This window comes from Lasioglossum baleicum, unplaced genomic scaffold (genome assembly GCF_051020765.1).
Source record: "Lasioglossum baleicum unplaced genomic scaffold, iyLasBale1 scaffold0756, whole genome shotgun sequence".
Classification (NCBI taxonomy): Eukaryota; Metazoa; Arthropoda; class Insecta; order Hymenoptera; family Halictidae; genus Lasioglossum; species Lasioglossum baleicum.
Window position 1 is genome coordinate 48,961 of NW_027469816.1, and position 13,358 is coordinate 62,318.

Sequence of the window (13,358 nt, forward strand, 5' to 3'; positions counted from 1 at the left end):
TGTACATTTTATTTTGTACTATTCTCTATTTGCTTAGACTGTAACATATAATCATTTTGTTATATATATATTAATGAAAATATAAATAAAGTATTTAAAGCCAAAATATTATATAGTTTGTATATAATGTAAATTATACGCCTTACAATTTATAAATGATATTTTACAAATTGTTAGTTAATTCAATAGTATTTCGATTTTTTTGAAATTATGTAAATTGTATAAATTAATAATATAAATATTTTATTAGTTAGAAAAATATAAAAATGTAAAAAATGCTTAAAAGAGTACTAGCATTTTATATCAAGTATGCATTCTATATTTTATTATTCTATGATCGAAGTCGGGGCATGTGGTGGTGTAGGAGTACGGAAGCTCCTTCGAAAAGGTTGTAAAGGGGTTTCCTCCACGTTTTTGATTTTGACAGGTATATATTTAAGCATGTTTTATACTATATACTATGAAATAGCGATTTGATGTATTCCAAAAAAATTATTTTTATTAATTATGCGATATATTTATAAAGTACTATCATATTAGTATGTCTTATTATTAATTACCAGAGGTTAGAAACTCGTGGTAAAATTAAGCGTTATATTTTCATATATTAAACATTTTGACTAATACAAATATATAAAAATTATTGTATAATATATTTGATATTAATTTAATTTCTTTAACTTTGTTTCTCATTGAGAAAGTGATTATTCATTGCTAATGAAATCTAAGTAGAACATATGTTGAATTATTTTTTAAGTAATTCATTTATTTATAATAATCATCAGTAAACAAAATTTTGAGAATTAAAAAAATTATTTGACTGTTTAAAGATATAATATGTGAAGCAAAATTATTCTTAAAACATGTATATTTGAATAATTTGAATTCATTTTGAAATTATATTTTCTTAATGTCTTATAGTAATTATATATTTGTTGTTTAATAGCCATAATTAGTTACAATATTATAATGTTCATTTTATATAAAGTTTGATATTTTACATGTAATATATACAGTGCTATTAATATATAAAGTGTAATAGAGTTAAGAGTTTCATAGATTTTTGTAGCCTTTTGTTAAACTTAAATTTTATAATGATACTTTTAGGAAGGTAAATATCTTACTACCATGCCACCAAAAAAGTCAATGGAGGAAACCGATCGGTTAACTCGTATAGCTATTGTTAATTCTGATAAGTGTAAACCAAAACGGTGCAGACAAGAATGCAAAAGGTCTTGTCCAGTAGTAAGAATGGGAAAACTTTGTATAGAAGTTAATCCAAATAGTAAAATAGCATCAATATCTGAAGAACTGTGTATTGGATGTGGCATTTGTGTTAAGGTAAGATAAATGTTACAGATGTTTCTTTAAAAAATATATTTATATATGTAATACTATTAAGGTCATTGCATATTAATAAACAGTATAATATACATTTTATTACATACATAATTAATTTACATTTCTAGAAATGTCCATTTGAGGCAATATCTATCATTAATCTTCCTAGTAATTTAGAAAAAGAGACTACACATCGTTATTCAAAAAACTCATTTAAACTACATAGACTGCCAATTCCACGTCCTGGAGAAGTATTGGGTTTGGTTGGAACTAATGGAATTGGGAAATCAACTGCTCTTAAAATTTTGGCAGGCAAGCAGAAGCCTAATTTGGGTCGTTTCTCTGTATGAATGATTACATATTTTTTTCACATAATATGAACGATTTTTTCTTTTTATAAACTTATGGATTCTTTTATTTAACTAATGTAGGACCCCACCAGATTGGACAGAAATTTTAAGCCATTTTAGGGGTAGTGAATTGCAGAATTATTTTACCAAAATATTGGAAGATGATTTAAAAGCTCTTATTAAACCTCAGTATGTAGATCAAATTCCTAAAGCTGTAAAAGGCACTGTACAGCAGCTTCTAGATAAAAAAGATGAATGTAAAAATCAAATAGATATTTGTAAAATGCTGGGTAAGTTTATATTGATATTAAAGAATTATATTTTCCAAACATTTGAATTTGGCAAAAAAATAATTGAAACTGATTAAAGAAATTTTATTCTTTTTTAGATTTAATGCACATACGTGACAGAGGTATTGATGCACTTTCTGGTGGAGAACTTCAACGTTTTGCTTGTGCTATGGTATGCATTCAGAATGGAGACATTTTTATGTTTGATGAACCTTCTTCATATTTAGATGTAAAACAACGTCTCAATGCAGCTTTGACTATTCGATCTCTTATTCATCCAGATAAGTAAGTAGTATCAATAACTAAAATAATATAATAAAAATTTTACTTATATAATTTAAACTGTTATTAAAATTTAACAGGTTTATAATAGTAGTGGAACATGACTTATCAGTTTTAGACTATCTGTCTGACTTTATTTGTTGTCTTTATGGTGTTCCTGGAGCATATGGTGTTGTCACTATGCCCTTCTCTGTTAGAGAAGGTATAAATATTTTCTTGGATGGTTTCGTGCCGACAGAAAATTTGAGATTCCGTGAAGAATCTCTTGTATTTAAAGTGGCAGAAAGTGCAACTGAGGAAGAAGTCAAACGTATGAATCATTATGAATATCCCGCAATGACGAAAACAATGGGTTCTTTTAAATTAAATGTCGAGAAGGGACAATTTACAGACTCAGAAATTCTTGTACTACTTGGTGAAAATGGAACAGGGAAAACAACATTCATTAGAATGTTAGCTGGTAATTTACCACCTGATGATGGCTCAGGTAAATAAAGTTTGATTTATTTAATCTAAATAAGAAGTGTGTGGAAAATGAAAGAATAAGGCTGGTAATGAACAAGAGAAAAAGAATCTATTGTTTAATTAATTTGTTTTATTTTTCCACCAATCTAATAAATATCATACAGAAGTACTCCTTTTTGATTTTATGTTATTATGCATTTTGTTAAATAGAAAATGGTAAGTTTCTAAAGTATAATTTTATTCTGTGCAGGAAGTATTCCTCAATTACATATTAGTTATAAGCCACAAAAAATTAGTCCCAAATCTCAAGGAATTGTCCGGCAGTTGTTACATGAAAAAATTAGAGATGCTTATGTTCATCCTCAATTTGTGACGGATGTTATGAAACCATTGAAAATAGATGATATTATGGATCAAGAAGTACAAAATCTTTCTGGAGGAGAATTACAACGAGTAGCCTTAGCTCTATGCCTTGGAAAACCTGCTGATGTTTATTTGATTGATGAACCTTCTGCTTATTTGGACTCTGAACAACGTTTAGTTGCAGCTAAAGTAATAAAACGGTAAATGGAAATTATTGTTATTTATATTCATAATTATTGTTTTAAGATATTATTAGAACATGCTATTATTTCAGGTTTATTCTACATGCAAAGAAAACAGGATTTGTAGTAGAACACGATTTTATTATGGCTACGTACTTGGCTGACCGTGTAATTGTATTCTCTGGTACTCCATCTTTATGCACTACAGCTCACAGTCCACAATCTTTATTGAATGGAATGAACAGATTTTTAGAACTCCTAGGTATTACATTTAGAAGAGACCCAAACAATTTCAGACCAAGGATTAATAAGAGTCAGTCTGTAAAGGTACGTTACTATATTTTAAGTATTTATCTATTTTTTTGAACTATCAATTTCTAAAATATATTTTTTTTTATTGTTAATAGGATTTGGAACAAAAGAAAGCTGGGCAATATTTCTTCCTTGAGGAATGAAACATGATGTTATTTATAAGTTGAATAGCAGCTGGTATAAAATAAGAAATTTTTGTAAATCTTTATACGTTTAAAAGCCGGGAATGGATTTCTTACAATATATTAAATATCAGTAGGGCACATTTTGCGTTCAATCGAAATATTCTTCGTTTCGGCATATTAATTTTTCCCTTTTTGTTATATTTATTTAAATAAATAGTAGAGCTGTCTTGATAAATATTTCAATATATTACAAATTTGATTTAAAGGAAAGTAAAATCGTATTTTTGTACGAAATTTACTACCGCGGGTTTATTTACATTCTCATCAATATACGTCACAGTTCGCATTTTCAACTTAACATGTAAACAATATAATGCATTTTTTTGTATAAATAATTTATGTTCAATTATGTATAACAAATTAAGAGATTGAACATCTCGTATATGTACATGTACATCTGCTATGCAACACGAATTATAATACATCTGGAATATAAAAAGAAATAGTGTATTAATCATTTGATAAACCTTATAAGTTTAATATTTTTATGCATACTGCAATATGGACAAAAGTTCGATATTTTTGCAAAGAGTAAGAAAAAATTTGTTTAAAACGATATTTCTATTTGATCTGAACGATTCATATTATTTATAAATCATCAAAATTAAGTAAACAAATAAAATATTTTTAAATTATAGGCTGTAATTACAAGACAAAATCTCCCAAAAATAAAATATTCCCATTAATATCTTCATTGAGATATTAAATAAAAAATTAGTTTCGTGTTTGACATATTGAATACGTTAAATTTACGTATGTACAACAATAAAATACGAAGAGGAAAAAAATACTTTTTAGTGATATTTTACTCTGTTATTTTAGTTATCTCTGTAGGTATACATTATTCAGTATCAATATACGTAGTATAACAATTTATTATAATAATTTTAGATATAATGAGAAACAATTAACTGATCATATGTTTGTTTTCACGTGAAACATCAATATTTCTTATGATATATTAAATTTTATACAAGATTTTTAAAAAATGTAATAAATAATTGTGAAATCATGTGCCAAGGGCACTAACGATAAAATAAGAAATTATTTATTTAATTTCAGTATTATACGATCATCCGTACAATAAAGACTTACTTCATTGTATAATGTAAATGTAACAAAATTTCACACTGGCAAAATAAACCAACTGATATATAAAAAGAAAAATGCGTTTTTTAATTGTTAATAAGTATCAAATTATTTCTTTTATATTTAAATTTTAATTGGTAAATACCATTTTATTATTTTACATTTTCAATTTATCTATTATTCAATTCATTTGTATACTAGAGAAGATACTATAGTATATTTTTAATAATCATTTAATAATTATTTATTAATCGGATTATTTATGATAGATAAACAATAAAAAGAAAGAAATGTATATATTTTCTTACGATATTTTTAACCTTCATATTTTTAGTATTTGTATAAAATACTAGGAAATAAAATTTTAATAAGTGTTAGGAAATAATATTCTTTTAATAGTTCTTTTATCATTAACGTCATAATAATCATATTACATTTGAGGCAATTGTTACATGTACTGTATCGATAATAACGACACCAAATTACTTATTTTTAATTTCAAAGGTCGGTAATATTTCCTTTAATTTTCTGCTATACATTTTTAAGTTTTCACTGCGGTATGAAATAATTATACGAAAGAATTTTAAGTATGTAGAACGTTACTTGGAAATTTGTAAAAATAAATAATAATAATTTCACTCTTCGCCTTAATGAAAGAATGGGTTTACCGAAAAATGTTTTACAAAGATAAATGTACATATAGATATATAATTATTATTATAATCTAATAATACGTTTTACGATATTTTATAAATAAGAGCTATTCAATCTTCGGATATTTTGCTACAATAGAATGTAACTTAAAATAAATTACAGTTAAAGTATATATTACACAATACATTTGGTATGAAATTCTAATTCTTAAGTTAAACAATAATAAACCAAATTATTGTAATTTTTATACAACATTGATTTCGTCCCTTATCACAACGTGTCTTGTATAAAATTTAGATATGTGCGATGTGTAGATTTTGCATTTACCCATTAAGTGATGTCCTCGACGCTGTATAATTTGAAAGAACGTAGCGACGAAAAGCTTTCAAACGATAAACATTACAGTGTAATTAAAAGGGAATCGATACCCGGAAATGCAAGTCGATAAGTTTTACATGATTAAATTGCCGCTGTTTTTTCCATAAATTGAAGCTATTAATGCAAAAAGAACTTAGTAGTGATCGATTAAGGGAAGACCGATAAACCTGTTGTGTTCAAGTTCAGTGAAAAAGAAAAAAGAAAAAAATGTCTCTTTACTTTGTTACTGCTCCTAACGTCTTTCGTTCTGTGATGAAGTTCTATGCGTTATGCATAATTCTACTAGTTAATGCGCAGCTGTCTCAGAGTCACGGTAAGTATCTATATATGTCATGTTTTAAAGGAAATCTATCCAGATCACTATAAATCAATTTTATATAAGTTTAATGGACTCATTTTAAATTACTATATAAACTAGAATTATATATTATTTTCTTTACGACCTTTCATTAATCTTATGTATATTTAAAAATTAATGTTTTGAGAAAAAGTTCAGTAATTTTATATTCTTACACCTTTTTTTTTATTGATATTATATACAGTTTTCATAAATACCTTTTAAAAACAAACCATTTTTTATACATTTGATTTAATTTAATAATCTTCACATATTTTGGACAGATATAAAAATTCGTAGTTCCTATGTTATTTTGTGCTATTTTTATTTAAATTACTATTGTGTTCTTCTACGCACGAAGTTTGTTTAATTTTTGTCTGTTATGTTTTATAATTATTCAATGCTCTTAAATGCTTTTTCTTATTGTACTTTCCTTTCCTTTTTTTTAATTTGTTTAATTTGCACGAAGGGCATTGGGTATGGGATGACAGTGACGAAGATTCGATAGAATTGTCTACGCCTGAAGAATGTGCTCGGAAATGCGTAGAGGATGAGGAACCTAAAAATTGTTATTATACCTTCAATGTTGAATATTATACAACGGTGGGACCGTACGTATCGATATGAAGAGTATTATATATTTAAATCGTAATAAAGCATGTCGATATATTTTGTTAAATTGTTAGGATATAAACAATCTTTTTAGTTGATTATACTGTAAAGTAAATATGTTATATACTAAATACATAATTATCCGTATCACATGGATGCTGTAAACAAAATATATTTTTCTAAAGTCTTAATATACAAATTTTCTGATGATTAAAATTGTAAATACTATTAATGAAAAATAACAGGAAATAAATTACATAAAAATTATAGCCGATGGAAAAATATATTTACAATTAGACTAATATTGATCACTGTATTATTATTAAAAATTGTATCACGATATTATAAGTATTTCAATAAAATATCGACTTATAAAAATAAATAATTTGAAATAGTGAACGCGTAATTCAATTGAAATACAAACACGTGTTTGTTGTTTTTCTTTTTTTATAAGAATTATGAAATAAAATGTCTTTTTAGGGATGAAATAATTTAGTCGCGAAAGTCATTTAGTCATTTTTTAAAAGACTTTATTTCTTTGTATGAGATGTATTATTTCGTAGTCGTGTAATTTGTTGTTGGATTAAAAATGCATATTGATGATTTTCAGTGCCTGTAACTATACAGGATTTGAAAAACAATGTATAGTGGCGGATGGATTTGAAAAAACAATATTACCTATCAATCGACAATTACCAGGACCACAGATCGAGGTAAACGATTTTTCTGTTATATTATTATTATAAACGAAACACCTTGTAAACCTTATTATATATATGAATAACCGAATTAAATTAATTAATTTAATATAACAAAATTTTTTAATATTTTGTAGATATGTGTGAATGACAGAGTTATAGTCGATGTGACTAATGCTGCTCCAGGGATGGAAATCACGATGCATTGGCATGGAATTTTTCAAAATGGATTTCAATATTACGATGGTGTTCCTTATGTTACACAATGTCCAATTGGATCTTCAACAACATTCAGGTAAAAATTCTATTATTTCATATTTTATTATTCCCCAGTGTTTCGAACTTGGAACATTAAAATCTTTGAGACAATTGTTAGTTTTATATGTTTTTTATCAATATTATTACATAATTGATCTTTTCAATTAAGACAATATTATAATACATTTCTGTATATTTTTATCGTGTAATAAATTTCTATATCATTCTAATTCCTTTTTTAATTTTTGTTATAAACAGGGAATTTTTTTCTTCGATATAATGACTTTTTGTAGCTTTTTATAAAATAAGTAAAATAGATTCTTTTAAACCCAAGCATTAAAACAACTCTTATTATAACTTTAACAGCACAGTATATTTATTATGAACTTATATTTAGAAAGCTTTTCATTAGTTCAGTGAGCTACTATATTTTTGAAATGGTTTATTATAATCTATAACATGGTATACTTTAACTTTAATGCATCATTTTCCACTTGAAAATAGCTTATTTTTAACTGATAGTCAGTATTTGTACTTTTTCGAAGTAAATAGATACTTTTACGATTATAAACTTTTACAACCGAAAAATGCTTTAAAATAATTTGTTTATATACATATTTATACTTTCTTGAAGAATCTGTTAAATAATTTATAACACTCGTTTACATAAATTGTTAAATAATAATCATTGTTAACAATAAAATGGAACTGAATAAATAAAACTTAGTACCAGGTATTTCAGTGAAATAAATCTCTCCAAATTTTTTGATTTTCTAGATATGATTTTGTAGTGGAAAATTCAGGCACGCATTTTTATCACTCTCACGTAGCAACACACATGCTAGATGGGCAAGTTGGATCTCTTATTGTCAGAGATCCTCCGTCTAAAGATCCTCATAGTAAATTATTTGATACGGACGAAGTAATAATATTTTTGACTGATTGGATGCATGAATTGTCAATCGAACGTTTTCCTGGTTGGTACAGACACGACATAGGGCAAACCGCAAAAAATATACTTATAAATGGCTTAGGAAATTGGACAGTAAGTTATATATTTTGTATTGCGAACTATCTGAAAGAAATAACAAATTTTCTTCGTAATATATTTATAAATTTATGAAATTACATTCCGCTGTATCGATACTTTCAATATTAATTAAACGTATTTTTATTTAATTAATTTATTTATTTTAAGATTTGTACTATTGATTAATTTTATAAAATTATTAAAAAATTATAATTTATTTTTAGGATCCAGATACCAAACAAACAACCAATTCAGGTTTAACAAAATTTACAGTTAAGAAAGGACTACGTCATAGAATAAGGATGATCAATTCTTTTAGCACAGTATGCTTAGCGGAACTCTCAATTGAAAAACATAGATTAACTATAATTGCTCAAGATGGTGCAAATGTGAAACCTAAAGTAGTGGATAAAATAGTTTCAGCCACAGGTTTGATAAGTTTCAAATTTTTACCAAAAATAATAAATAATTTGATTTATTTGATTTATAATTTGATAATCAGAAGTCTTTTCCGTAGAATATGACTAAATTATTGCAGATCTTGAAAATATTTACTGTGAAATTGATTAGAATTATTTTCATTAGCAAATTTTTATGTAAACTATTTATTAATAAAAATATATTTTAAATACGTATTCGATAGGTGAACGTGTTGATTTCATCATAACTGCAAATCAAAAAGTCGACTCATATTGGATACAAGTACGTGGTCTCGGCGAATGTGAAGCTAAGGGTGTACAGCAGTTGGCAATCTTGAGATATGAAAATGGTCCTGCAAAGCCATCATCACCTCTTCCTGGTTATAATGACACAATACGTGGCGTAGTAAGCATCAAAATATCTGTCTGACCTTAAATTAGTTTCTAAAAAATTTAATTACTTTGAAAAAATGTATTCTTGTTTGTAACACTTTTGTTTTGTTCCTTTCGAACTTTCTAAAATAGAGTTTTAACATATGTTTTAAGTATTTTAGAGATTTAACTAACTAATCTAATGATTTTATCTTATCTTGTAGATATATAATGGTCTAGATGCAACGAAATGCGATACAAATGATACTAAAACTGTAGTTTGTGCCAATCAAGTGGAAAGTTTAGAGCCTGAGACTGATCTCTTGAAAGTCAAACCGGATTCTAGGCACATATTACCATTTTGGTTTTTCAATTACACACAGTACGGTGATAAATTATTATTCGGAACAAAGAAATATCCCACTTTCATGGGTAAGTTTTCTTTGCCATAATTACCTTTGCCATTATTTTTATAATATTGAATGGATTTCTTTTTCCCCCATTCTGATACAATTTTCTAAATTATAAATTTCCTAATGATAATTAAGAAACAGTTCTCAGTACCATCTATGAATTTTGACTAAAACTTTATTTTCTGGTTCAAATTCATAGATGACGCTGAGGGCATCACACGTTTCCAGTCTAAAATCATAGATGGCATTAACAACTGTTTCTTAATTATTATTATTAGGAAATTTATAATTTAGAATATTATATTAGGTTGGGGAAAAAGAAATCCAACATTTTTATAATTTTAAATGGATTTCTTTTTCCCCAACCTAACATTTAATTTATTACTTTACTTCACTTGCTATAATTTTATAAGAAACGAGTTTAATTGTATACACATATCGAATGCAAATACGAATAAGAGTTTCTCGTTGCACAATACTATGCGAATATTCAACTGAATATTAGGTGTCTGCGCATGCTCTAACGCGTATAAAAAGCGCGCGTCTACTATAAATTAAAGCGTTCCCATTGATTCACCTACGCGCCTGCGCTCTCATATAATTTCATGTAGTTTAAACGCGCGGAAAATGCCTGTACGACAAAACTTCCTTTTTTGTATTTTCTACTTATGTATTATTTAATTTTTGGTACCTATACATTATTTATTTTGCTTCGTCATCGAAAATTTTATTTGTTTCAGATGTGAATGATTATTCTCAGCTTATTTCTACGTTCAATAAAATCGCATTTGAGGTCCCACAGTCGCCTTTAATCTCACAAGCTACCGCATACCAAACTATATGCAAACAAAATCAGCTAAGCAATTGCACTGAGCCTTGCGTATGTACTCAAGTTATTAATGTAAATCTACACGATGTTGTGGAATTAATAATATACGATGGAGGTAATATTTATATCTTGTACGAGATGTTATAAAAGAATTTCGATGTACTTAATAGGCTAATGTTAACTCATAATTCAGATACTATTATTAATTTACTAGAAACATAATTCATAATTTACATTATAATATATAATATTGTGTAATAAATTTTATTACAGCATGGTTAGCTGACTTGCATCATCCATTCCACTTACACGGTTATGAGTTCAAAATATTTAGCATAGGGCAGTTCACTGATGATAGAAACATTTCGACTGCAGACATAAATGACATATTAGAAAAACATACGGAACGTCTTCAAAAAGGAGAGTATAAGAATCCACCTGGTAAAGACACTGTTAAAATTCCAATGAATGGATATTCAATTATACGTTTCAAGGCGGATAATCCAGGTAAGATATTCATTAATTTTGTAATTAATTGTTCTTGCTGTAAGAAATATAAATTTTACAATTTCTATCGTATAACTTTTTGAATAAAAATGAGTTTTTCCGTACAAATTTCGTTTTGACAAAACTCGATTTTTTAAGGATTTTGTTAGATATAAATATATTTAATTAATCTTAAGTATGAAAAATTTGATGCACATATTCGACTGATATTATTATAAAGAATTATTTTTGTTTTATTATATTATAACTTTAAGTGTATTTTGTACATTTACTAAACTAAGTGCGTTTAACTACTCATTGTATATTGTTTTTTTACAGGATGGTGGCTAATTCATTGTCACTTTAGTTGGCATCATCTTACGGGAATGGAACTGGTTATTCGTGTAGGAACTAGAAACGATCTTCCACCGATTCCAGACAAATTCCCGCAATGCAGTAATTGGAAACCAGCGTTGCATACTTTGAATGAGTTTTATGGTGTAGGGCATTCCGTCGTGAATTAATTGAATTATTGAATTATAATATACAATAAATAAATAAAAATGTAATATTATTTTTAATCAACACTGTTTTTCATTAAGTTATAAATTGCTTTTTATCATATATTACCTTTTAAATAACTCTTTATCATTATGTTACAAAAATATCTTTTTCATCGACTTCGTAAACGAAGATAATTTATCGTACAACAATAAATTATTACGATCAGTTAGCTTAAAATAAATAGAAATATATGAAATAAATATATAAAAATATAGTAAATTACACTTCATATTTTAAATTAATTTGTTTCAAATATCATGTCCGGTTGTTTATTGTTCCCACAAGTAGGAAAATTTGAAGGAACAGGTAAGAAGTTTTTATCATTTCCTATTTTCAATACAAACTGCATGACAGGTCCAGATATTCCTGGAGAAATTGCTGTACTTCGTGCTTCCCATAACCAATATCCTATAAATGTAAATGAATTAATTAGCAAGTGTCATAATTTTGTTAAAAGACACTACTAGCTACATTAAATACAAATCATAAAGAGTACAAATAATATGTAACAATTTATACCTAAATTATCAGTAAAAAGACGAAGAATAACGTATCCTTTATTTGGTACGATAAAACTATCTTTCTGGGGTGGATTTAAAATATTACGATGTAACTGCTTATTACGGTCCAAAAGCATAATCTCGTCTTTGGTAATTGCATGTTCAAAGCTATTTCTTCCTAGGATACTTGCGTTATAGCCATGTATGTGAAACGTCTGAGAAATATTTCCACCAAAACCTGAATATGAAATAATTTAAAACATAAAGATAAAAATCAATATAAAATACGTTATATTTCCCTGATAACATACCCTCATCTATTAAAACAATATCGACATGTTTTCCCTGCGAAACTTCGATAACCTGAATACACTCGCAAAATAATGGGGTATCAGTACATGCTCTTGAACGCCTTTCAAGGGAGCAAATTGATTCCGTGGGTGTATTTTCTGGTTGAGACAACAGTGGAGATGCGGGGTATTTAAAAGACATGTGATTAATCTGCGCAACTTTTACTCCTTCCTTGTTAGTACCTGAAATAAGAATTTTTAGATAGAAAAATACAAAGTGATGAAAATAAAAAATTATTACACGACAAAAATACAAAATCGCAAAGATGTATAACAAGATATACCTTTACATATTTTACATTCGTAAGTTAATGAAAATTACGCTAAATTGAACAAATCCAGAGTAATAAATTTGATAAACAAATTGTATTCTTACTTAGATCTGATGGATAGAAGGTACATCCGTAAACATTATATCTATAATCAGACATTTCATCTGTAAAATGGGAATAGGTATTCACGTCGAATGGGATATAAATAACTTCGTTCGAATGAATCTCGACTCCCTTTGATCCTTTTAAATCCAACGCGCATATGAAATTCCTCGATATTTCATGACAATCGTGCCCCTTGTTCGCAATTGCGTAGTCATTGATTTT

General features: G+C 27.0%; 3 protein-coding genes across 3 annotated transcripts; 2 read left to right on the plus strand and 1 right to left on the minus strand.

Moving 5' to 3' along the window:
- Positions 1-1,128: 1,128 nt before the first annotated feature.
- On the plus strand, positions 1,129-3,728 carry LOC143220314 (protein Pixie-like). Its single transcript, XM_076445986.1, has 8 exons — positions 1,129-1,341; positions 1,470-1,687; positions 1,776-1,981; positions 2,080-2,266; positions 2,344-2,750; positions 2,979-3,291; positions 3,366-3,600; positions 3,681-3,728. The coding sequence occupies exons 1-8, from the start codon at positions 1,129-1,131 to the stop codon at positions 3,726-3,728; spliced, it is 1,827 nt and encodes a 608-aa protein (XP_076302101.1).
- Positions 3,729-6,098: 2,370 nt separating this feature from the next.
- LOC143220313 (uncharacterized) lies at positions 6,099-11,869 on the plus strand. The gene is made up of 11 exons (XM_076445984.1): positions 6,099-6,204; positions 6,698-6,839; positions 7,451-7,553; positions 7,676-7,833; positions 8,574-8,841; positions 9,051-9,255; positions 9,470-9,651; positions 9,842-10,049; positions 10,771-10,974; positions 11,133-11,366; positions 11,685-11,869. The coding sequence occupies exons 1-11, from the start codon at positions 6,099-6,101 to the stop codon at positions 11,867-11,869; spliced, it is 1,995 nt and encodes a 664-aa protein (XP_076302099.1).
- Positions 11,870-12,147: 278 nt separating this feature from the next.
- LOC143220306 (uncharacterized) lies at positions 12,148-13,352 on the minus strand (the record flags this gene model as incomplete). The annotated part of the gene is made up of 4 exons (XM_076445976.1): positions 12,148-12,317; positions 12,429-12,647; positions 12,721-12,942; positions 13,136-13,352. Coding segments are annotated over 4 exons (828 nt in total), but the record flags the coding sequence as incomplete, so codon positions are not given.
- Between the last annotated feature and the right edge of the window lie 6 nt (positions 13,353-13,358).

What these genes read in the sequence shown, in the direction of transcription:
- LOC143220313 (XM_076445984.1), top strand. Translation starts at nt 6,099, where the DNA reads ATGTCTCTTTACTTTGTTACTGCTCCTAACGTCTTTCGTTCTGTGATG. An exon ending in TACCAGGACCACAGATCGAG is followed by an intron (nt 7,554 to 7,675) that starts GTAAACGATTTT and finishes AATATTTTGTAG; the next exon opens with ATATGTGTGAATGACAGAGT. An exon ending in ATGGCTTAGGAAATTGGACA is followed by an intron (nt 8,842 to 9,050) that starts GTAAGTTATATA and finishes ATTTATTTTTAG; the next exon opens with GATCCAGATACCAAACAAAC.
- LOC143220314 (XM_076445986.1), top strand. Translation starts at nt 1,129, where the DNA reads ATGCCACCAAAAAAGTCAATGGAGGAAACCGATCGGTTAACTCGTATA. An exon ending in AGATATTTGTAAAATGCTGG is followed by an intron (nt 1,982 to 2,079) that starts GTAAGTTTATAT and finishes ATTCTTTTTTAG; the next exon opens with ATTTAATGCACATACGTGAC. An exon ending in GCAGCTAAAGTAATAAAACG is followed by an intron (nt 3,292 to 3,365) that starts GTAAATGGAAAT and finishes CTATTATTTCAG; the next exon opens with GTTTATTCTACATGCAAAGA.